Here is a 25,293-nt window from a genome sequence, read left to right on the forward strand (position 1 = left end):
CTATAGAGTCAACTTTGTGCATAAAAGTTGTGATCTGATGCAGCCATTTGTGAATCAAGTCCATCAAACTTTAGTTTTACCCACACCGCATTATGTGGGCTGATGTCCTCAGATTACACTGTATTATAGTGTATCAAGAATGTGTGTGAGGTGTGTTCATCTGACTTCTCTCTCCTCACACACACACATCAAAGAGCTGCAGTCACCTTCCTTCTGATGACAGAGACTCGCTGCTGAAAGGAAACTAATATGTCTTTAATGATATCAGCACTGTCACTGTGTCTCACTGTATAACACGTCTGTTCTCTGTGTGCTCTATAGAAGGAAAGTCTGTATATCTATCTATAATCTTTTTTCTGATGATATTTGATTATGGTTACTTAACATTTCAGTTGCGCTTCAATGAGCTGACAGCAAAAAGTCGGACTTATTTTTGTATAATAAGTCTGATGAGAATTGGCATCTGCTTAAGAGCATAAATGTCAACATTTTGTAAGGCTTGTTAAATTTTATGATTCAGTAAGCCGTGCAAAAGTGAATCCTATGATCATCTTATTTTTAGCAGTGTTTTGATAATGCTTGCAGCAATGCAGTCCATTGATTTGAATGTCATTATTTTCCTTCCGATTTTTTTCAACAAGCGGAAATCCAATGTTTGGACATGTATAGGGTACATGTACATGTACAATATCAACAAAGTAATAAAAAATTACCAAAGAAAAACTTTTGTTGAAAGATGAAGCAATGTCAACAGCAGCTATGCTGACCAATCCTTGCCCCTCAGTTCTGCACATTTTAGGTGTCAGACCAACACAACCGTAGTTATGAGCTGATTCAAGTGCAAACCTGAAAAACTAATGACAAATCCTCATCATAACCAGTCAGAGAGACCAGATAACAGCAGCAAACTGGATCTGACCGATTTTTAAGATGTAGGTAGGGAGCTACATCGCTCTCATTATAATCAACACTGCATGTCAAGGATTGTAATGGGAGATTTAAAACATTATTATTCCGTATGCTGATTTATCATTCATGACCTAAAACCTTTTTTATAAAGCAGCAGCAGCAGCTCCTGACCGTTTATTACACTTTTGTAGCGGATTCTTAAAGGGACAGTTCATCCAAAATATGTAAAAATTTGGAACGACGCCATTTAAAATGACATTAACATTACTCAGTTTATCAATTACCTAGTGTTACACAACCTATGCATTTACAACCTAAAGAGAAAAAAAAAGTAACGACAGCCTATTTCAAGTATGTGAACGTCCGTATTTCCATGCCATATTTTACTGCCACCTATTGGCTTCAAAACAAAAATGCACTGTGTACTGACCTGCAAACTTTCTTGCTCCTGGTTTCAGACAAGATTTAAAACTAGTCCTAGAATAAAATGCATGTTTGAGCCGTTTTAACTTGAAGCATCTTGCAGTGACATAAAATATGTCAGTGCCACTGTTTGTCTCAAGATGCACACCAGTAATGTTTTCTTAGGCAGGTTTATAAAAGCATCTTAAAAGGTTAGTTCACCCCAAAATGAAAATTTTGTCGTCATTTACTCACCCTCATGTTGTTCCAAATCTGAATCTGAGTTTCTTTACTCAGTTGAACACAAAAGAAGATGTTTTAAATAACGTTGGTAACCAGATTGACTTCCATATTAGAAAAAAAAAAAAAAAAAAATTAAAGACAATGGGTGCCATCAACTGTCTGGTTACCAACATTCTTTAAAATATCTTCTTTTGTGTTCAACAGAAGAAAAAAACATTTTCATTTTGGGGTGAACTATCCCAAATAGTTCACCCCAAAATGAAAATTCTGTCAGTAATTACTCACCCTCACGCCGTTCCACACCCGTAAGACCTTCGTTCATCTTTAGAACACAAATTAAGATATTTTTGATAAAATCTGATAGCTCAGTGAGGCCTCTATTGCCAGCAAGATAATTAACACTTTCAGATGTCCAAAAAAATACTAAAAACATATTTAAAACAGTTCATGTGACTACAGTGGTTTAATACTTTTTGTGCGCCAAAAATAAAATAGCGACTTTATTCAACAATATCTAGTGATTCATAAAGCTTCGAAGCTTTAAGAATTGTTTCGAATCAGTGGTTCGGAGTGCCAAAATCACATGATTTCAGTAAACGAGGCTTTGTTGCGTCATAAGTGTTTTGAAATTTCAATGGATCATGTGACTTTGTCAGTTTGATACTCGCTCTGAACCACTGATTCGAAACAAAAGATTTGTAAAGCTTCATGAAGCAGTGTTTTGAAATCGCCCATCACTCGATATTGTTAAAAAGTTGCTATTTTGTAATTTTTGGCGCACAAAAAGTATTCTCGTCGCTTTATAATATTAAAGTTGAACCACTGTAGTCACATGAACCGTTTTAATGTTTTTAGTAGCTTTCTGGGCATTGAAAAGGGGAGTGTTATTGCTGGCAATGCACGCCTCACCGAGCCATCGGATTTTATCAAAAATATCTTAATTTATGTTCTGAAGATGAACGAAGGTCTTACAGGTGTGGAACGACATGAGGGTGAGTAATTTCATTTTTGGGTGAACTAACCTTTTAATCTAAACCCTTTAATCTAAACCCTTTCTGTGAAACCAGGCCTTAAAGGCATGCAATTTATTCCCTTCACACAGCAAACCATGTAAAGGATTTTATAACAACCAATCTTGAAGATTCCCTAATAAATCAGGCCGAAATGGAAACAGCTGCCCAGTTGACAGTGAAGAGGCAGTAATCATTCCACCATATTGATCAGGATGATGGCAGCCCATAACACACCTGGATTTAAGCAGGACAGGCCTAACTGGCACAATCAACCAGTAGCCCCTCACTGCAGAACACAAGAGATCCAGGCTATGTAAAGTGGGAGGAGTTGGATCCAACCCCGCCCCCTGGACCTCAAATTCTGCAGTGAGGACCATCTCCATCAACTCTCACTCAGAAATATATGTTAGATTCACAAACAGAACCTTTTCCTTCTTGCTGGCACAGATAGCGTTTTATTACAAAAAGAAAAAAAAAAGGTCGATGCATGATCATTGTAGCATTACCAGGAATATGTTGCATTCCCATCACTCTTCAGGTAGAAAGGTTGACTTGTTTGGAGAGGATAACAGTTATAAAAGTTGGGCTGTATTTAATGCAGGCCCGTAGGTAAGAATCACTCTTACTAGCTACATGCAAATGGAGACCCATCTGTTCATTCACTCCAGATTTGAATTTCATCAAAATGGTGGGGGTTTATGTATGTAACATCATCTCTTTAAGAATAAATTAAGTTAAAAACTATACCAAAACATGTTTCTTTTGTCCAAATCTTGCTCATGTTTAAAGAATACAAGAAACATTTACAATTAACACCGGTGGCAAAATAAATCAATTTCTGAATATCTCAAATCAGTTTCCCCTAACAATAAGTTTAATAAACTGTGGTAGCCGTTGCTTTTACTTGGAAATTAAATAGCAGATTTTTGTGCAAGAGCAAAATCCTATCAAAAAGACAGCTTATGTTTTGGTCACACGTTCCAATCGGTATATTTCGGTTTTAACAATCCTGTTTCTGTATACATTTGTCTTTTATAAAATATTTTTTTTTTTATTCATACAATCATTTTTAACTAGCAACATTACTATTCACTTTTAAGTGGCAAGATGTCAGACAGATCACCTCATAAGAACAATAGTATATAAACGACTGAAAAAAAAAAAAAAAATCATTAGAGTATGTTTCTCTTCATAACAGTTCAAATTTTCTGTACAACTGTCTAATATGAATATTGCTGGTCCTGATCTGGTGGCATCAGTGCAGTGCTGGAGTAAGAGACAGCAGCAGCAGCGGTGGTGGTGGTGGTTTTCTTGGGGGGCTCCAGTCTGGCACTGGCCTCTCCGGGTGGTCCTGGAGGAGGGGTGTGCAGGAGCTGACTGACAGCACTACTCTCATCATGCTGGACCGTTCACTGCTGCCTCGGGGTTGGCCGTGCGCTGCTCTGATCTGGTTGGAAAAAGGGGAGGGGCTTGAAGCAACACAAAACTAGAGGAAACGAAAAGGTGGAGGGCACAGAACTCACTTGGCTTCATCCATAGCGGCCGCATCCTCAAGAGGACCATTTAGAGCTTCGCAAGTGGCTTTTGCTTTCTCTTCTAAGTGCTTTAGACTGTAGGAGAAAAAGAAAATGACAGTTAAAAATAATAAAAAGGCATAAAAATTAACACTATTTTAGTGTCCTTGTTATGCATATACAAACTATAGCAGTAAGTTATGCATAATTACAAGCAAACCCTAAACCTAACCTATAATAAGTACGTTGTTAAAGGCACATTATGTAACATTTCAAAACGAAGGCGTAGCTTGATGGCTTTGAGCGTGGAATCATGGGAGAGGTCTTCACCTCAGTCGGTGGAAAAGAATCGGGACTGGATTCAGGCAGAAATCATGTTCATGGATGAGATTATTAGCGTTAAATCATACATATTGTGCCTTTAATTAATATTACTCATGACTTGTGTAATTACACTGTAACAATGACACCTTAAAATAAAGTGTAACCGAAATGTCCCGATACATGACAGAAATTAGGAAAATATTTTATAATTATAGCTGTGATCAACTTTTCAGTATGTAGAGAATATCTGCATAATACCTGAAATTAATATATATTATACACATTTTATATGTAAAAGACATTATAAATGCATGTAACAGCAAATTTACTTATTCATCAACAAGATTGTTAGATTCAGGAAATGACACAAGGGGGAGCCAGTACATCTGACAATAACCTAAAAATACTAAACTTTGCTAAGATGAATCTAGCACTCATGTAATTATAATGTAATTTTGAAGAACTGCAAATTTTTGCTTTAAAATAAATGTTTCTGTATTTTCAGCAAAAAGAAAGGAAATCGTACATTTTAAAAATATACAATATATTATTTTGGATAATATATCATAATACTATATATAATTGTCATAGTAGAGAGTCATAAGCCAGGCAGTTATTTGTCCATTCTGAAATGATCAGCTGCTTAGAAACACCTTTGTCCAATAAACAGAAGAGGCAGTTTTAAAATCTACTGAATGTCTTGTCGATGAATAACAAATATGAAAATTCAATTGCATTATGTATACACGTTGCCATTACAGTAACATATGGGCCAGTCCCTAGACTCTACTAAAAGAAAACGAATTGTTTAATTAATACTCTAATGACTTCATAAATACAATAAAGCCTCTTACCCTGGTTTCTGACAGTTGCTAGGAGGACAATTGCTTTTCTCAGATTCTCCACTCTCTGCAACAAACAACTTTGCAGATGCGTCTTCAGAGGTAGATCGTTTCTCTTCCTCACTACAGGACAATCAGAGATGAGAGCATTTTAATGAGCTTTCAATGCCACTCGCTTAAATAATAAAACCCCCATTTTAAATCCCTGGACAAACATGCAGAATGTAACGGACCACATTCAAAGCAACGGGGCAAAACGAAAAATGTTCTGAAATGGGATTCGGTGGACAAATGAGACGTGAGTGACTATGAACCACACAACAACTGGTTTAGACGATGAGCTCGTTTAGTATGTGGGGGTGAAATGGTGGAAAAAAGCTAGCAATTTCTGCAAAGTGACCGCATGCCAGCCATCTTTACCTTTAGGGTGGCATCAGTATAAAACGGTTTAATTAGGGTTCAGTAACAACCAGTGTTGGGGGTAACGCATTACAACAGGAGCTACGTAATCAGATTACTTTTTTTAAGTAACTAGTAAAGTAACGCATTACTTTTAAAAGGTGCCCAAGAATGCTTTTTCACAAGATGTAATATAAGTCTAAGGTGTCTCCTGAATGTGTCTGTGAAGTTTCAGCTCAAAATACCCCATAGATTTTTTTTAATGAATTTTTTTAACTGCCTATTTTGGGGCATCATTAACAATGCACTGATTTACACTCAACTCCGCCCCTTTAAATCACGTGCTCCCTGCCAAACGAGCTCTCGACTATATTACAGCGCATTTACAAAGTTCACACAGCTAATATAACCCTCAAATGGATCTTTACAAGATGTTCGTCATGCATGCTGTATGCATGCTTCGAATTATGTGAGTAAAGTATTTATTTGGATGTTAACGTTTTATTCTGAGTGAATTCGAGGCTATATGCTCTGTGGCTAACGGCTAATTGCTACACTGTTGGAGAGATTTATAAAGAATGAAGTTGTGTTTATGAATTATACAGACTGCAAGTGCAAAAAATGAAAATAGCGACGGCTCTTGTCTCTGTGAATTCAGTAAGAAACGATGGTAACTTTAACCACATTTAACAGTACATTAGCAACATGCTAACGAAACATTTAGAAAGACAATTTACAAATATCAGTAAAAATATCATGTTATCATGGATCATGTCAGTTATTATTGCTCCATCTGCCATTTTTCGCTGTTGTTCTTGCTTGCTTACCTAGACTGATGATTCATCTGTGCACAGATCCAGACATTACTGGCTTGTGTAATCCCTAACATGGGCTGGCATTATGCAAATATTGGGGGCGTACACCCCGACTGTTACGTAACAGTCGGTGTTATGTTGAGATTCGCCTGTTCTTCGGAGGTCTTTTAAACAAATGAGATTTATATAAGAAGGAGGAAACAATGGTGTTTGAGACTCACTGTATGTCATTTCCATGTACTGAACTCTTGTTATTTAACTATGCCGAGGTAAATTCAATTTTTGAATCTAGGGCACCTTTAAATTTTAAGTTACTTTTTCAAATAAATAACACAAGTTACTTTGTTTTCCCATTTACTGACTGCACTTACTCCTGATTTCTCTCAATATGGGGACAGAAGAGGTGTCAGAGGCATTGTGTGAACATAGTTATTCTAGACGAAATGTGAGCATACATTTACTCATTTACTTCTGAAAGGCTTGTTTGTTTGAACTGTGCCCTCTACTGTTCAGACATGAATTTTCAATACAGTAAGTAACTAACGCAATTAGTTACTTTTTTTAGGGAGTAAAGCAATATTGTAATGCATTACAATTAAAAGTAACTTTCCCCAACACTGGTAACAACTATATCCTCCTCTAAAGACCGATGCAAAGAAGATTATGGCATATTTCTGGTTTAGGGAAGGTCTACAGAGAAGCATCCTCCTTTATCAAGACAGATTTACACAAATTAAAGTTCACGCAGAGCCCGGATTTTAAAGGGCCAGCTCATACTCATTCATTTAGCCCTGCGAAAGAGCAATGGGACCAAACCTCAGAGGATGAGGAGGGAATCCATAAATCACCACCTGCGGTTTTGGAAAGACTGGGAAACATATGCGCTTTAACCTTTTGGAATCAGGATGAGCTACATCTAAGGATGTATGGGGCATTTCATGCCGTTAACCACCTGTACATCTGATATTAACATGCAAATGGTGATGAATACATTACCGTTTAAAAGAAAACAAACAAACATACGAACGAACAAACAAACAAAACATGGTTACAAACCAAAACGCAGAGGCTGACATGGGAAAAAAAAACCAAACAAAACAAGACACGCCCCCTGATTGGCTGTACATACCGATACGATTTCAACACTCTGAAGCCACACGCACGCCAAAGAGAGAGAGGAAGCTCATGTTGTAAGAGTTGCAGTTCAAGAAGGACAGATTGTTCTTTTTTTTTGCATTCTCAAACAGACAAAACAGATGTTGTTACAAAGCTCTGCATCTTAACAGCCCCCGTTAAAAAGAGACAGTGGGCGGTCCAGGGCCTGGCTGGCTCTAGATACAGGAGGAGGATACATGACAAGGAAAAAACAGGTCTACATGCAGAGTGAAGTGAAGCTTGTGTCTCAAAGTGGGAGAAGAGGAAGTGATGCGAGGCACTGTGTGTGAAACCTACAGGACTCACCTTTTGAAAACAGCAGTTTCAGTTTTGGCGTCTACAGTAAGGCTGACTGTCTCCTTCATAGAGCCATTGGTGACTGTTTCTGTGATGCGGTCACTGACAGGCTCCTCCTCTGGGTCCGAGCCGTCCCCTACCTTCCCTCTAGGGGAAGTCGGGGTGGTCTCATTGGGAAGCCACTGATCCGTGTCTAAAACGACAAGATGGTTTTATTCTAACCACTTTGTGTGTTGACGTATGGACAGGAGGAATGGTACAAGGGTCTATTCTTACTTTCTTGCTGCATGGGCGCATTGACTCCCAGAGGGTCTACCGTTTCTATGCTGGTCTCCATGGCTACAGGGGAATTGCTCCTCAAAGGATCCTTGGGGCTAAATAAAGACAAAAAAATGAACATTAATGAATTTACTTGCTCAGCGCTCTATTATGTACATCTTCACTAGTGTGGGTCCAATCCATTTCTATAATTAATAAAAATGCATTAATACATAAAATATATTTAAATATATATTTTACATCATAACAGTGTTAAATACATGTAAACAAAAGATATTCATCAAAGTGATCGACGATACATAATCTCGATGAACTTGATGAACCCGTGATATTTTCTTCAGGTAGCTTACATTATCAGACATTGTGTGATGTTTTGTTATAAACTAGTGTTGTCAAGGTACCAGAATTCCAGTAGTCGGTACCGATACCATGAAAATTTTACGGTTCTCGGTACCAATTTCGGTACCACAGTAAAATCTATTGGAACTATTTTACTATTTTATATAGCCTATTTTAAAAACATTAAATATGATTTGGAGTGTGTGTTTGTGTGTGTATATATAGGCTACTTTAATGAAATAAATTTTGAAATATAAAAAAAAAAAAATAATAATTAAATGCTCAAACATCCATTGTGTACTGTTGAAAAAAACAGCATATGTTGGTAAGGTAGGTTTTGAAGCTGTATGCTGGTCCTAAACTGGTCCTGCTGGTCCATACTAGTCCTAAGCTGGTCCTGGACCAGCATAAACCAGCTCAAACCAGCATACCAGCTTCAAAACCTACTTTACCAGCATATGCTCGTTTTTTCAACAGGGGTAACAGACGTGCATGTTAATTTTAGCTATTCCGTCAGAGAAACAACACACTACAGCCTGTAAAACTATGAAATAAATATAGGTAAATATAACCTAAATAATACGAAAGTTAAATATCATTTCAAAAAGCATTCGTTTTTTATTTACACACAAAGACGCGTCATATATAGCCAAAGTCCCGTTATTACTTTGATATAGCCTCTGCGCTTTGAGAGGGATGTGGGACACGAGCAGGAAAGAGACCATTTCTCTTTAATAATATCTTCGTTATCTCCTGATGTTACAAACAACTGACACTTGTTGTAAAAGGTCTGAAGAGCGAGTTTTATCCTCCGCAGGGGCAAGACATTCAGGCTATGTTTGATTTAGCGCTGCCAGAGAAAACGAAAGTAAAAATCACTGGTGTGTGAAACGCACTATACAAATAAACTTGACGTGCCTTATAAAGTCTAATAACAAGCACAAACTCTGTTAAATAGAAACTGACGTGCAAGCAAAAAGGTTTCTGTCCTACGGTGTTTTTTCTACTTTACCACAGTAAATAATGCGAATAGCCTATAACAGGCCTAAATGCGAACGAAAGAAACGTTATAATCCCCTGCGTGAGTGAAAGTTTGGGAAAAGAAACAGATTTCATGTTCAGTGGAATAACTAATGGAATATTGTTAAATTCTCTGCTAATCAGGTGACCAGATCGCGATTCGGAAAACAGAATACGAAGCTTAAATGTATGGACTCACGCACCTCTCTTATTCGGCATTAACCAAAATGTTTCCATGGCTGCGATGTCACATTTAATTGCTAATCTATTATTTCTTCTGTAAACAAAGCTTTGTGCTTCATTCGTGTCATATTCAAGTAAATACTGGCACAGCCCTATCAGTTGGTACCGAATATACCCGGATTCTCGGTACTACCGGTACTACAGAAATGCTGGTATCGTCACATTTTCAAAATTTCAGTACCGACTTGGTACCGAAGTACCGGTACTTTTGACAACACTATTATAAACTCTGGATTGCTGAATTCTGTCATCTTTATAATGTATACTATTGCCCACCACTGGGCTACTTTTACTGATATTTACCTACTTGTTTTAAGAAGTTTACTTGTTAAAGAATGTTAAATATTGCACTTAAATGCAATTACTTGGTTTTGTTTAACTCTGAAACATGAAATGTTATCCGTTTTTGACAAAAAAAAAAAAAAAGGGAAAAAAAAGTGTGTTGGAGTTAGCCGCTTTCGCTATATTTTCAATGAATTTTAATTTTCTAAGTTACCAGTATGATTTATGAAAATGAATAAAACGGAGTTCTGTTTTTGCAAATGAACTTCAAATATTAAAAAGGAGAAAAGGGAGCCTTTTAAGCCAGGTTGACACCGTGCGAATTTGGCCACGATTTGATTCCTCTGATCCTGGGCCAAAATATGAAGTCTTTGATCACTAGTTCAACATGTTCACAGACAGCAGATTAATGACCCTTGCAATCATATTTTACCTCACATGAAATTCTGACAGTGTCAGAAGATTTGACGATCTTGTAGTGTGACTTCTACGACAACCATCAAATCAAAAACCAATAGGAGCGTAGAACCTGATGGTGCAATTAATGAGACAACAACAAACCACCACTTGCCCTTCACACATCTTCATTTTTTCCCCAGTTTTCTTTTCAAGAGAAGCCATGATTAAAATTAACAGTTGTTTTTGTTTGCTAGCCACCATTTCTATCCTGCTTATAAATGCAGCTCACATCACTGAACAGGTCACATATTGATGATGCAAAACTCCGGAAGGGTCTTCTTGCATGTTCATTTTTAACATGTCTCGAACTGCCGTACAGTCTGACATTAATGACAACTGAGATCCCACAGTGTGGCATGGTTTACAGCAGGGATCATGTTCGTACAATCTGACAAGCAACAGTCGTAAAGGACTATTATAAATTGTACAGTGTGCACCCAGCTTTACAAGCAAAACCATTTAAAATGTACAACAAACCTGTTGAAAAATAAAGTCTGCAACAATAAGTCAATGATGCATGACCGTATACAAGTTGAGCTTAAGCAAAATCAGAGCAAATTCATTTTAAATATGCCTTCACCCAGCATGTAATGTACCTGACAGGTGTGAAGCTGGAGAAGTCGGCCCAACCTGTCTCTGCAGCAGCATTCGGAGAGCTCCAGCCCGAAGGTTCAGGCGCTGCAGCCGGCGAGTTTGACACAGGTGCGCTGGGGGTCGTGGAGCTGCCAGTGTCCATGGGTATGTCATCAAAATTTGCCGTCCATACCGGTCCTGATCCGAAGCAAGACACAGAACAAGGATATGTGACCCGTGAACTTCAGCTAAAAGCTAAACGGTGACACATATGGGAGCTGAGAAATTCTATTCTCACCATCCCCCGAGTCCACTTCCATCCTGTCGTCAGATGTGGCGTTAGCAGTTTCAAACGGGTCTCGCTTCCCATCCTCCTCCTCAGAGTCCGTACTTTCTTCACTGTCTGTACTTCCTGAGCTTCTGTGTAGGAAGAATGACGTGGATGTTTAAAAATAACCCAAAAAAACCCCAGAAGCATAAGGAAAAGCACTTCAAAAGCATGTTCCAATGATTACAATACCTGGGACGTCTCTGAGCATCAGGTGCAAAAGTGACGTCCTTCTCATCCCAGATATCTTCCTCGTCTGATCCGGCATCTTCGAACTGCTGGATCTTCTCCTTACAGCAGGCTTCAAAGAGTGCCATGTTTGCCTATGAGCACAGCATGAACAAACTATAAAAACACATCATGAGCTTTTCAATTAATTCAGCTAATAATTTAAAAAGAATGAATTTCATTAAATAGATCTCATACTTACACTTTCATTTGTATTCAAGGAAAAATTGATGTCTGATATTCTATCAAAGGGAATACTGCAAGGTTAAAAAGAACAGGTTTTAGTTTGGTTAAGTACTTAAAACAGAGCAGCACCCCGTCACCCCGGCATGACTAAAACAGTAGGGATGCACCAAAATGAAAATTTTGGGTCGAAACCGAAAATTACGATTGAACTTGAAATTGGCCGAAATTGAACTTGGCCGAAAACTGAAACTGACTTAAAAAAAATTCATTTATGCTGCCTCCGAAATCACATACTGTTGAGTAGGTGCTACATTTGAATTTAAATGTACTTCATGACCGTTGAAAAAGTATGTTCTATATAGTACGAATGCATGTAGTATGAATGAATTCGGACGTACTACATCCTCCATGTTGTGACTGTCACATGACCTACCAGTGTCAATTACGTCCCTTTAAATCCATTTCACAAATCCTCTCCTGTGGCCTCATGGGATAGTAAAATGTTCATCATATGTACACTTCAGAATCTCACCGGAAGTAGTAAGTCATCCAGGTACTTTTCGCCTACTGTTTTTCAAATACTATAATTCGGACATCTATTCTGTTCTCTTTTTCACATACTATCTAGTAGAGAAGTATTCGATTTCAGACGCAGCTTTTAATTTTTTTTTGTATAACTGTATCATTAGACTTTTTAAATTAAATTCAATAATTTTACTGAATCTGAATTTAATACATACAAGCCAATAAAATAAAAATAACCACACTTTTATTTAAAATAACAAAAATTGGACAGAAAATAGGCCTGTATCAAAATAATGTTAAATATATCAATATATTATTCTTCATTCAGCTGTATGTGACAGAATCACATTTATTTTTTGACCAATTATCAAAGTATAGTCCTACAAAGCTATTATTATCAAAGCACGTGAGCAGATAGCAGGGAGTGGATCAGTGAACGAGAGGGTAGCGTCATTTTACCAGCGTTGCCCAGCACAGCTATACCACACCATGTTACAGTACAGTTTGCAAACAGAAACAAACAAAGTCCAGAGAAATGACATTTCGGCATGTTATTTGAGCAGACTTTGCTTTTCCAGTGAGCAACTGGATGATAATTTTCAGTAATTCAATAATAATTTCAATAATTTTCGGGTGATAATTTTCAGTGGCCGTAATTTCGGTGCATCCCTAAAAAGAAGAACCCACTCAAGTGTGTTACAGTCACCAAGGCCACCACACCAGACTATTAAGAACAGATGGGTAATCAGAACGAAGACATTTAAGTGATATGAGAAAATCTATACTGTATGATTCATGATTTAACACACACAACACCAAAAAACAGGCTTTGTGAGTTCATTGAAAAGCAACATAACATCCCTAAACAACCTAAAATCAACCAAAGCCCCATTAATAATGCTAAACCATCCCCATTTGATTTGTTACCAGCAGAAATGGCGGTAAATTTGAAAAGCATCATGCACGATGGGTACTTACTCCCCGACATCATCCTGATCGGCAAACTCTTCGTCATTGAAGCCAAACTGCTCAATAAAATTGGACGTCATTTGTTGCATCTGATAATCAGAAAAGGCCTGGCAAACCCAGGACCAACGATAATGATATAGTCTTGACACTACAAAGAAGCTTCATTTTAAAACAGTTGATAGCATCTTGCATTAAAAAAGCGTTAAAAAGACTAAAACAATTTATCAATGCATCAACAGTTTCAATACAAGGAATTAGTTTTAGTAGATATATATTAACAGTACCATTAATATTAACAGAGATAGCAGCGTTTATGAGCTCATCCAGGCACAGACTTACTTGCTGTAGGGAGGAGTCCTGATGAAATCCACTGTCTTTGAAATCTACCTCATCATCGCTGGATGAGTGTATGTGGTGTGTGTTAACCTGAGAATAGAGGAAAGCAACGGGCAGTTTACTTTAGATGCAAATTATTCTAGCAAAAGCTACTTATAAGCATCATTAAAAAAAAAGCAACGGTTACAGAAGCCAGTGAACAAAACTGAGCACACTTACTAAGTCTACAGTGTTTTTCTTGTTTGTATCTGCTAGCTGTCCTGAAGTGAAGGCTTCCCATCGTTCCCTGTCCTCCTCTGAAAGCTCTGCAATTGAGCAAATGTAAGTGGATACGGCTTTGAAAATAATCGCATGAAAATATGTTAACGCTGTTGAACGAACCTGAGATGAGCTGCTGAATTTGTGCCCCATTGGGGCCCTTGTCACTGTTGTGGACTATAGAGTTTGCTATTCTGGTCAGGTGACCCATGTAACCTCTCCGCCGCCCACCCTCGGCCCTGAAGAAAGAGGAGGAGGATTCAGTCACAGTCACGTGTAAATAGGATGGGTCCTCCTCTTCACGTGTAACCGATCAGATTTTAGGAGTTACTTACTGCTCCTTCTCATTTGATCCCCAGGCATCAAGAATTCTTTGTATTAACTGGCACTTCTGAAAGAGCTGCAGGACAGAATGGAGAAGAACACATTAAACTTTGATGCGTCAAGCAAACAGCTTGTGTTTCAAAGTGCTAGTGAGTGGAAGGGATGAAAAACTCACATGTTTGATAAGGATGTTTTCTCTTATGGGCAATTGGTCGTTTTCTCTGTTTATTTCAGGAGATTCACTTTGGGTTGAAGGCATCGCTAAGATCATCGCCGTACAGATTTCTACTTGTGTGTGTAGGAAATTATTCCATAAGTATTTGAAGTACATGTCCTATAGACAAAAAAAAAAAAAAAAAGACAAATTACTCATTTTAGAACATAAATCTTTTAACAATAACTGCTTTTCTAAACCGCAACAAGTATTTGAAGTTTCAGTGTGACTAATTACAAAACTGCATATGTAGCAAGAATAAATCAAGATTTTTTTTTTTCAGCAAAGATGCGAATAAAACATTTTAAAATTTATTAAATGTTACATTTAAAAATGCAATATTTCATGACAGTTTTTAACTGTAATTTTGATCTAATAAATGCAGCCTTAGTGAGCATAAGTATGGAAGCTTGTTTCCACCACTGAATAAAAAAATTTAAAAAAGAAGGTAATTGCAGCTTTTTCAGAAAAAAGTCAAAATTGTGAGATATTTAACTAGCAATTCGAAGGAAAAAATGACAGTCTTTTTTTCCCCCCTCAGAATTTGACTTTTACTCACAATTGCAAGTTTATATCTCACAATTTGGAGAAAAAAAAGTTAGAACTGTGAGATTAAAAAGTCGCAATTATCTACTAAATTTTTATTCCGTGGTGGAAACGAGCTTTTATACATAAGAAAGGTCTTTTGAAAAACTTATAACTGACCCAGACAGTACTGTAAGTTTTAGAACATGGCTATCAACTAGCCTTTCTCATAGCAAAAAGATGTCACAGAACTCTTAACTGTGTCTCAAACACTCACTAGTATGACACCCAAAGTGTTGAGGGCAATGAGCTCCTGGTTGATGATATGCGTGTTGGTCTGTAGAAGGCTGGTCACTAGTCGCACCACATTAAGACGAGTGTTTCCCACCGGTGGATCCAACACTCCCCATGTGGTGTTCAAGACAGTTTTCTAATGTTAAATAAAACAGCAAAAATGAGTCTGAATGACCTAAATGAAATAATAAAAAAAGTATAATTTTTCAGACATTTACTGAAATGTAAGGCTGAACTGTTTGATTGAATTTGATACCTTCATGGCATTATTATTAATCCAACATAAACGGCTATGTATGCAAGACAAGCTATTCTTTGAAAGGGTAAGATTCTGCCAGGTTATATTTGTACAGGAACAAAGTCTTGTTGTCTAAAGCTTAATGTAATTAGGAATTTGGAGATTACAGTCTAAGTGAGGTCAGCTGATATAATGTGCCAAAGTTTAGCCAACACACATTCGCAGTGTTTTCACTCCCACCTTTGGCGGCTCGAGCAAAAGCTGGTGAAAATCTTTCAGTCTTGGTCTGACGGCATCTAGAATACTCTGATTGACAGAGAATGATGGATGGTTCATTCCAGGAGGGCAAATCTCCAAATGGCCTTCAAACCTGAAAGAGAAAGCAACAAAGATTTTCATACCCGTACAAAACCCCCTAAAAAACTGAAAAGTACTAAAATGCACTTACGCTGGTCTCCGTGTCTCAAAGAGAGTTAGGAGAATCTGGATTACACTGACTATGGCAGACTCGTTCTTTTCTTTGTCGAAGATGTTTGACAGCAACTGCTCTACTGTCTCTTGTCTGAATAAGGAGACAAATGGTCAATTCAGTTCTACAGCATTAGCAGGCCTGAAACCAGAGCTCAACCTTAATCCCTCCAAAAATGCCACTTTCTGAAGTTAGTAGAATGAAATTTATTGACATGGAAAAACTCACTTCTCCAGTGTGGCCAGCAGGGGGTCAGGCTCCGAGCAGCCCTGGACTTGGAACATTTGATCTCTGCTCAGCCGAATGATCTCACAGAGCGACTGGGACGCGTTCGAGTGTCTCTATGTGAAGGGAACAAACAATTACTGTTACGTAGCTAGTGAGTAGGGATGGGTCATCAGGACTCCACAATAAGAGACAGTCAGACACGCATTTCAGTTTTTAACTTTTGATTCCCACATTTCCACTGGCTCAATCAAAAATAAATAAAAACTATTAACTCTTGTACGTCCTTATGGAGAATTTTAATGAAAGCTAATTTGAGATATCAACCTCAAATTTGGAACAACTTATTTAGATTCATGGCTTTGATTTTCTAGCAGGTTTAGAGTTCAATAGGTTTCATAAAATACCTATTTTATATAAAATAATGTTCATAGATCATTTTCATAAATTTAAACCTCTAACTTTTCTTATTTCACTTTTGAAACTTTCTTTACTTCAACAATAATCTGGCACGGATCTTATTTAAAATGCTCCCAAGCTTCACATTTTTATGACAGTTTTTGGTCATGGACATTTTTGTGCAACTTTTTAATTGACGGACAAGGGTTAACAACAGAAATGTTTGTTTTGTTAACTGCTTTATTGGACTTCACTTACATCCTCATCTTGTGATGGTTGAACCATGTCAACCAGCCGCTGTATAACTTTCTCTTCATTTAGCCACTACAGGAGAACAGATGAAGAGGAAACTGTGAGGTGGTATTAAGGTGACAGTGAGTGGATTAAATGAGTAATCCATGATGCATTTCCTGCTGTATTCAAATGAAAAACAGCTACAAAATGAAAAACTTTACCCTGCTTTACCCCAACAAAACAGAGACGCAGCATCACAAAAACCCTAACATATATTCCTGTAGGTATGAGAACTCACATTTAATACATCTTGTCTAAGCTGCTGTGGCTCAATGCAGGTGAGCATCCTGAGCAGGAGGTCCATAATGGCAGAGGTCCCTATGTGTTTGATCATCAGATCCACAAAGTCTTCCCTCTTCCTGAGGAACTCCACGATCTAGAGGTAGACATGAGATTTAGTTCACCTTCACTCCTCCATATCTCCAGAACATGAACCAGTATGTCTGATCACGCACCTGCTCTGGTTTCCTCCCAATAAGGATGCTCAGGACCTTGCTGAAGAAACTGGCCAGCAGCGGATTGAGGGGAGGCTCATTCTGTAGGAAACTGTAGAGTTTCATCAGTAAATTTTCATCTTCACCAAGCCTGTCATTGATCTGGCCAACGTCTGAGGTCAGGAGTTCACAGGATATGTTGGGATACCTTTCCAAGAAAAAGACATGCAATTAAACAACTAAATAATGAGTAGAATAACCCTTAATAATTTAATGTACCTCAAACTAGACATCCAACAAACAAACAAAGCAGCAAACATATCATTCTTACTTATATTTGATCTTCTCCTCCACATCGTCATTGGGCTCCTGGGTGATGTAGCCCACAAGATCCTCCATGCACTGTGGCCTCACCAGGAAGTCCACAAGCTTGTGGTTCTGAGCCTTACACTCCTGCAGGACGTCCTCCTCATCCATCACCTCTGTCAGCGTAACGTCATCCTTCTCCAGGAGCGTGTCGATGTGGGACGTCGTGTGCAGATCGAACTTCCAAAACATGGTGCTGCTGAGAAATAAATAAATTGGAGGTCAGGTTTTGCTCAGCTATATGAGTTTTTTGGTGAGATTTGCATTATAACTGTGAAGATGCTACATTTAAAATGTGACCAATTAGATAAGGCTTACCTGAGTGTAGCAGAGACCAGAGGGTAAAAACTCTGATTAAAAATAAAATAATGCTTGTGCTCTTTGGGACTTCTGGCCCATTACAGGCACCACAGGCGGTAGAAACTGGACAGAGCCTCAAGTAAAGGACACATGCAGCAGAAATGTCCTCTGCCACAGCAAAAACACTCAACACACACCTGCAACAGAGAACAGACAGGAATAAGAGTGTTACAACTAACATATCTTAGCCATCGGGAAAGAACAGTCAAATGCATGTCTCCTCTAACCCAAACAATCAAAGGTTAGTCATTTCTATAAACAGACAGTTTTGATTACCCTTGCAAGTCATTATTAGTCACAGCATTAAAAACAAATACATATTTCAAAACGCATCCTGTTAGCAATAACAAGAGACCCTTTTCCAGTTTGTCAGGTTCTCAAAAAGACATTTACACAACTTCTAGTTCTATCAATAAAGCATGATTTAATACAGAAACAATATGGCAGTTTTGTTTGTGGGGAAAAATAGGTGAGAAGAAAACCAAACAACTTCCTTGTTATGACACTGACAACCTAGCAACACAACAAATACAATTGCACTCTTACCAGACTAACTACTTTGATCAGTCTGTAACTATTACTACCTCAATGAGCACATGACTTTGTGGTTTCATTTTCCTTTCAAGGAAGGCGCACATGATGGAACATCTAAAATAAGAGATTCAATTATGTCGGGTTAAATTATGTCCATTTGACAGCTCTGGCATCAAATTATTAGATGCCAGAAGAGACCAACACACAGCTATGCATTATTAAGGGTAGCCAAGGGACTGTTTTTCCAGTCTACAAGGTGGATGGACACACACCACTGAGGTGAAAGGTTACAAAGCTGGCAAGCAGCCATCTTGACTTTCATGAATGGTTAAGAGGAAGGAAAGCTTATTAATAGACTAAGGGGGTTGGTCTAGGCTCACCCGAAAGAGCTTTGACTCTGGCCTCCATCCATTCTCCAGTAAACAGGCTTTCCGTCAATTTACAGACTTTCAAAAACAGCCCAAACAACACAGAATTCTTCCAAAAACTCTTTCAAAAAGAGCTCTTGCTATAAAAGTTCTTGTGATATCAATGTCATAAATAAAATAACAAGCGTTAGAACATTTAGCTGCACAGAGACAATAGCTTGAATTGTTAAAGAATTCAAAAGTCTGACCGAATTACTAAAGAGAGCTTAATTCCCTATAACAACCCGGATTTATTTCTTTAAAGGGTTAGTTCACCCAAAAATGAAAATTCTGTCATTAATTACTCACCCTCATGCCTTTCCACATCCATAAGCCCTTTGTTCATCTTTGGAACACAAATTAAGATTTTTTGATGAAGTCTGCGAGGTTTCTGTCTCTCATAGAGATCCAACGCAACTACTGCTCCAAGGTCAACAATGCAGCTTTCGCGTGAACACAAAGCATCATGATGCTCTCGTGAACATTCGCGCATGTATGTTGAGTTGACGCGTTAAGATGAGATGTGCGTTAAGTTGATGTGTGAGTCTGAACAACACGTATACGTCGTGAAGCTCTCAAGAACGTGTTACAGATCAATGTTTTTATAAGTAAAGTGGTAAATTATGGTTTTTTTTGTGCAAACAAAGCACTCACATCGCTTCATAAAATTGAGTTTATGCCACTGGAGTCACATGGAGTACTTTAATAATGTCTTTCCTACCTTTCTGGACCTTGGAGTGGTAGTTGTGTCGGATCTCTATGCAGAGACAGAAATCTCGCAGACTTCATCAAAAATATCTTCATTTGTGTTCCAAAGATGAACGAAGGTCTTACGGATGTGGAATGACATGAGGGTGAGTAATTAATGACAGAATTTACATTTTTTGGGTGAACTAACCCTTTAAATCTGTATTAACTTCCATTGTAGTACGTCTAAGCAGTTATAGACGTAAACTCAAATTATATAGGCATAAATTATCAGTGCTATTGCACAAATAACATCCATGTGTGAAGTGGTTTGGGAGACTGTGCTCACATAAGCTACTAATTGTCATTTTTAATTAATGATAATACTGATACTTACTGGGTATATCAACAAATAATCTTCATACAAAATGAAATTGCACACACTACTACTGTTCAAAAGTTTACGGTCAGTACAGCTGTTTAAGAAACTTTTCATTTAGCAAGGAAGCAATAAATTGATCAAAAGTGACAGACTTTTTATTTTCAGTCAAATGTGATACTTTCTATTCATTCAAATAATCCTGAAAAGATTAACCGTTTCCAAAAAAAATAGGCCTCGTCCGAAATCGCATACTGCCTTACTATATAGTATGCGAAAAACAGTATGCGAGGCGAGTAGTATGTCCGATTTCATAGTATTCGAAAAACAGTAGGCAAAAAGTACACGGATGACCTACTGCTTCCGCCCGAATTCTGTAGTAGGCATACGATGGATGCTGCGCTATCCCGTGATGTCACAGGAGAGAGGATTCTTCATATTTGAAAATGGCGGAAAGCAGCGATTTGCAGCTCATTCAAGTCCTTAAGTACCTCAGGGAAAGACAGTGTTTATTGTGGTTAAATTGCACTTGTTTAACATAATGTAAGTAAACGGCTGACTTATTGAAAGTTTAAACAATGTAAATCCATGAGAAGATTTTGAGAGTTAGCTGTAAAAAGATGTTTAATCATTATTACTGACAGCACATCAAGCTAACAAACAGGTCGAGATACATCAGCTTGTTAACACGGTTTTATTTAATGGAGACGTTCGTTGTTAAGCAGTTTAATGAGATTAGAAAACTTAACGGACAGCAACATTCAGGCGGCAGTAGTTTGTAGGGCTGTTTGTAAATATTTTTTTTTTAGAATATGTATATACTATAGTGTTGCACGATATACCGGTACTAGAAAGGTATCGCAATACCCTGCTTTTAAAAACGGTCCGATTCTTCATTTTATTGAGTTTTTTCATGAGTGCCAGCTGTATTTCCTAATGTGCGACAGCAGCGGGCAGTTTGCACGCAGCACGCTGCTTCTAAGGCAAATTGAGTGCGTCTTTATTCCTTTCAACTGCGCAACGGCTTTTATGGTGACGAAACGAGAGGTATGGTTGTAAAATACAGGTGCTCTTGCAGACCATCCACAAATTGTTGAGGAAGCAGATGTACGAAACGAAATATGGCATTATTTTGCTTACATTGCCAACAGTCAGGGCAAGCCCACGGACACCACTAAGCCGGTCTGCAAAAGATGTTACAAAATAACGCAAGCGAAGTGAGCCAACACATGGCAATGAAGCTCAAATCCAGAATTATCAGCCTGCACACTGGTGAAGAAAGAAGTTCTGTCATACGTGTTATTTATTTACTTTTCCTGCTGTTTTAGGTTTTTGCCATAGTATCGTTTAAGTATCGGTATCGTGATATTAAAGTTGTGTATCGTATCGAATCAATTTTGGTATCGTGACAACACTAATATACTATTATTATCATCATTGTACTTTATGTATATATTGTATATAATATCTGGGCTATGTTGTGTATTTATCTCTCCCTCTGTGTCTATCTACACTTTAAATAAATAAATAAATAAATATATTTTTTTCAAGTGTTTATTGATTGATGTCTTTTGTTTCTTGTGTATTTTTATATGCATTCATTTATAACAATAAATTAACTCATTTCATTGCTCCAAATCAGCCTCTATCATGATGTTCACAGACATGTCTTTTTATTCTGAGGTAAAATTTGCTAGCTAAATAGGTGATTACAATTTGACAAATATTTAACAAGCTGTTGAAGAAAGCGTGATCTGCGAGCAGCTGACCGACGCCTCCTTTGAGCTGTAGATTGCATCGACATTAAAACACTGATGAAAGCAGTAAGCATTAATAAAAACATGAAAGCGGAGTAGAGCGGGCCCCTTAAATTTTCGCACTGTTGTGACGATGCATGACACGTGACAACGTTAACATGGCGGATGTAGTACGTCCGAATTTCATTCATACTACCCATATTCATACTATATAGAACGTACTTTTTTAACGGTCGGAAAGTACGTTTAAATTCAAATGTAGTACCTACTCATGTAGTATGCGATTTCGGACGCAGCCTTAGCCTACAGTTTTTAACAAATGAGTGAGCTATTTTTTTGGAAACAGTTAATTTTTTTTTTCAGGATTATTTGAATGAATAGAAAGCATTACATTTATTTGAAAAAAAGTGTCACTTTTGATCAATTTATTGCTTCCTTTTAAAAACATTAACACCGACCTCAAATGGTTGGAGTGTTTACATAACATAATACACACACACACATATATATATATATATATATATATATATATATATATATATATATCTCATGATGGAATACTTACAATACCATCAATCAAAGTGATGGATCATGATTATCTGCAGCACATCCTCTAATTTTTAACTCACTCGTCAACAGTAAAGTGCGAGTTTAAAATAACGTGTAGCAGCGAGCCAAATAGATCATCTATAATTATATGCGTGCATTAAACAACACAGACAACCACAGGTTCGTTTCTGTAGCCTAGACCGCCTGAACCATTTATATTAATAATACTATGCATAAAGCTGACATATGAAACACATTGCTCTATAAACTTTACAATGGATGAAAAAAAAAACACTTTAATATTTTAGAGTCAAGCATAAGTAGAATTAGGCATATTTCATTTTCACCTTTAAAGTCTGAATATTTCTCATGCACTAAAAAAAATTGACTGGTGTAAAAGGCTCAATTTAATGTAAAGTTATTAACATACCTTGGTTGTCAAGAACATCTATACATTTGCTTTGAATCACCTTTTACCAAATGAAATAAAATGATTTACTAGTCTCTGCCTTCACCACAAACCTAGATGTGATCTTTTAAGACATTTACACTCTGCATAAATCTTTCCAGGTTCACTTTATCTAGTGCAAAAGGTCAAAGAACCTTAGCAACCAGCCTACTACACCGATATACCTGTACGATTCAGCCTGAGTAACTCTGAGCTGAAGAAAATCCTCGTGACTCCCTCTCAGGGGCTATAAAAAGTGTTGTCAAACCTCTCCAGCATCCCAGAGGCCACAACAACACCACCACCACCACCACCACAAGTCCTCCGGTTGCACTCAGAATCGAGCCTGCAAAGATGATCTGCCTGGGTTAACTATAAAATGCGCTGCCATGTCAAACCAACTAGATTGTTTTTTTACAAGAGCAATCTGCTCATAATCTGCTCATGCTGACAGTCTTGTATGTGCTTTCATATAAAAATCACATCACACAAGACTAGAAATAAACAGCTGTAAGACTTTAGTGGTGTTTATATGGACGTGCCAAAATAAAAGCAAATACAAGGATCTCAGATCAGATGATGTATTAAGATATTATAATAGAAAATATTGACATTTTAAACCTAACTAATAGCCTTTTAACACAACTAAAGTCCTTGAAAGAGCTTTATGAAACATTAACGTGAAAACAAAATCAGTATCTAAAACACTCGATTTGTTGGGTCTCCAAAATATGATCTTAAAAAGTACATTTTCTGTTGGTGTTTTGGTTGTCTCTCAACACCCACAGAGCTGCCTACATAGACAGCATTTTGGGCACCACAAGCCGGTCCGAACATTACAATATAACCTCCATAAGCACTTATATTGCACCAAAATGTTGTCTGTGTGGACAGTTCACTATGTTTTGGTACACAGGCTTTGTGTCTCACTTTCTGAAGTTTTTCGGCATGTCGGGCCCCGGCATTAGCCGACACTGAGCTTCCGCCAGCGAAATATTAGATTTGACACTTTTGCAGAGCCTGGGTTGGTTTAAATACGCTGTGTGAATATTATATGTAAAAATTAATTTAGTTAAATGAGAGAAAATGTTGGAAATATAAACCATTCTGACTCGACAAAACAGAGAAGTGGCAGCTGGCTAATGCTAAGCTACCAGAGACACACACAACACAAATACGTACCGATTAAGAAAGCGGAATACTGCCAAAGCCCGGCATGAAGACGGGCGAACCTTTGGATAAAACGGTCACCGGAATAAAAAAAGAAAAAACAGGTCGAGGTATGAGAAAATGAGGTGTTTATAACAGATTGTGACGGGCGCGAAAAGAGAGACCATCAGAGTTCACTTTTCAAGATGGCGGCGTTATCAACTTCAACAGCCCCAACCCCCCACCTGAGGTAGAGGAGCTGTCGATCAAAATCCACTGCTGCGCGCTGATTGGCTACAGTGGGTGTCAGTCAAAGCTGGCCATATTTGTTAATCTCGGATTTAGTGAGGTAAATCTTCGATTTAGAAACGTCATGTAAACAAAGACGATCTTTAAAACAATATCATCTTTGTTGGAATTATAAACATGTTATAATCATACATTTTAGAAGCAATATTTAAGTAAAACTAAACCATTACACACACCCACACTCGCAAGGGCCAATGGTGTTTTAGGTCGATTTAAAATCTCTCGTCTGATTGGATCACGAGAATGTCAATCAAGTGCCGATTTCAAAACTAAAGTAGGGGGATATCAAAACGCACATATTGCTTTATCTTACCTTCTTTGTGAGAGCTTGTGACTTGAACGGAGTTCTTAAATTTCAACATATCCAAAACATACAGACGACGTGTTTGTAGTTTCTTCACAATGTTACACAGAACACCTCGTTCACAGTGTCGCTTTCAGAATTGCCTTAACCGGCTCGTTACTTGCAACGCCCTAGCAACAATGAGACGTCACGGTGATTGACATGCCGATGGTCCAATCATCTACGAGTGCGTGAATCACATATTACTGAATGGAACAGCCAGTTTGCCTTAAGAAAGGCATTATTCAAATGGCGCATCAACATGAAATTGATTACATAAAAAGGAGTTTAATTCTTATAATATAAAATAAGCATGTTTTAAAGGGATAGTTCATGCAAAAACAAACAAACAAACATAATAATTTGTTGAATGAATGGATGATTATTTCTGGGTGAACTATCTCTTTAAAAGAACCTGAGCTATCTTTTTTGTTTGTGTTGTTTTTTATGTATTTAAGTGTTTCAATGTCTTGCGCCCTTTGATAAAATATGGGTCAAAAGGTCCGGGCCCCATTTTTATGCTCTATAGCCTGTCGGTAGTGCAGACAGGCAATTACGGGTTTAGTGTAGCATGCCAAATAGGATCTGACGTGTGACCCTTATGTTAAATGTGAGGCATAAATCTACAGTATCAGCTGTGGAACCGATCTG

The 25,293-nt window shown here is 37.7% G+C and overlaps 1 protein-coding gene across 6 annotated transcripts; it reads right to left on the reverse strand.

Annotated features, from left to right (window-relative positions):
• Nucleotides 1-2,993: 2,993 nt before the first annotated feature.
• Nucleotides 2,994-24,252, reverse strand: ppp6r3 (protein phosphatase 6, regulatory subunit 3). Of its 6 annotated transcripts, none has more exons than XM_048158042.1 (26): nt 24,024-24,252; nt 18,039-18,217; nt 17,686-17,919; nt 17,376-17,562; nt 17,159-17,296; nt 16,885-16,950; nt 16,231-16,343; nt 15,982-16,095; nt 15,774-15,903; nt 15,279-15,431; nt 14,438-14,596; nt 14,274-14,338; nt 14,062-14,177; nt 13,900-13,985; nt 13,684-13,770; nt 13,354-13,400; nt 11,867-11,921; nt 11,629-11,759; nt 11,407-11,528; nt 11,132-11,306; nt 8,190-8,287; nt 7,923-8,106; nt 7,591-7,608; nt 5,260-5,370; nt 4,091-4,177; nt 2,994-4,014 (listed from the first exon to the last, which is right to left on the reverse strand). In XM_048158042.1, the coding sequence occupies exons 3-26, from the start codon at nt 17,910-17,912 to the stop codon at nt 3,963-3,965; spliced, it is 2,721 nt and encodes a 906-aa protein (XP_048013999.1). In that variant the 5' UTR covers nt 17,913-17,919; nt 18,039-18,217; nt 24,024-24,252; the 3' UTR covers nt 2,994-3,962. The 6 variants fall into 6 exon arrangements, with proteins under 6 accessions (XP_048013999.1, XP_048013998.1, XP_048013996.1 ...); XM_048158041.1 differs by having other exon boundaries at nt 13,354-13,433; XM_048158039.1 differs by having other exon boundaries at nt 13,354-13,451.
• Nucleotides 24,253-25,293: the final 1,041 nt, after the last annotated feature.

The sequence above is a fragment of the Megalobrama amblycephala genome, linkage group LG15 (genome assembly GCF_018812025.1).
Source record: "Megalobrama amblycephala isolate DHTTF-2021 linkage group LG15, ASM1881202v1, whole genome shotgun sequence".
NCBI classification, from domain to species: Eukaryota; Metazoa; Chordata; class Actinopteri; order Cypriniformes; family Xenocyprididae; genus Megalobrama; species Megalobrama amblycephala.

Coding starts and splice junctions, on each gene's coding strand:
- ppp6r3 (XM_048158039.1), bottom strand. CDS start 17,912: ATGTTTTGGAAGTTCGATCTGCACACGACGTCCCACATCGACACGCTC. Junction 16,951..17,158: donor TTAGACAAGATGTATTAAAT/GTGAGTTCTCAT, acceptor GTTCTCCTGTAG/TGGCTAAATGAAGAGAAAGT. Junction 14,597..15,278: donor ACACTTTGGGTGTCATACTA/GTGAGTGTTTGA, acceptor TTTTGTCTATAG/GACATGTACTTCAAATACTT.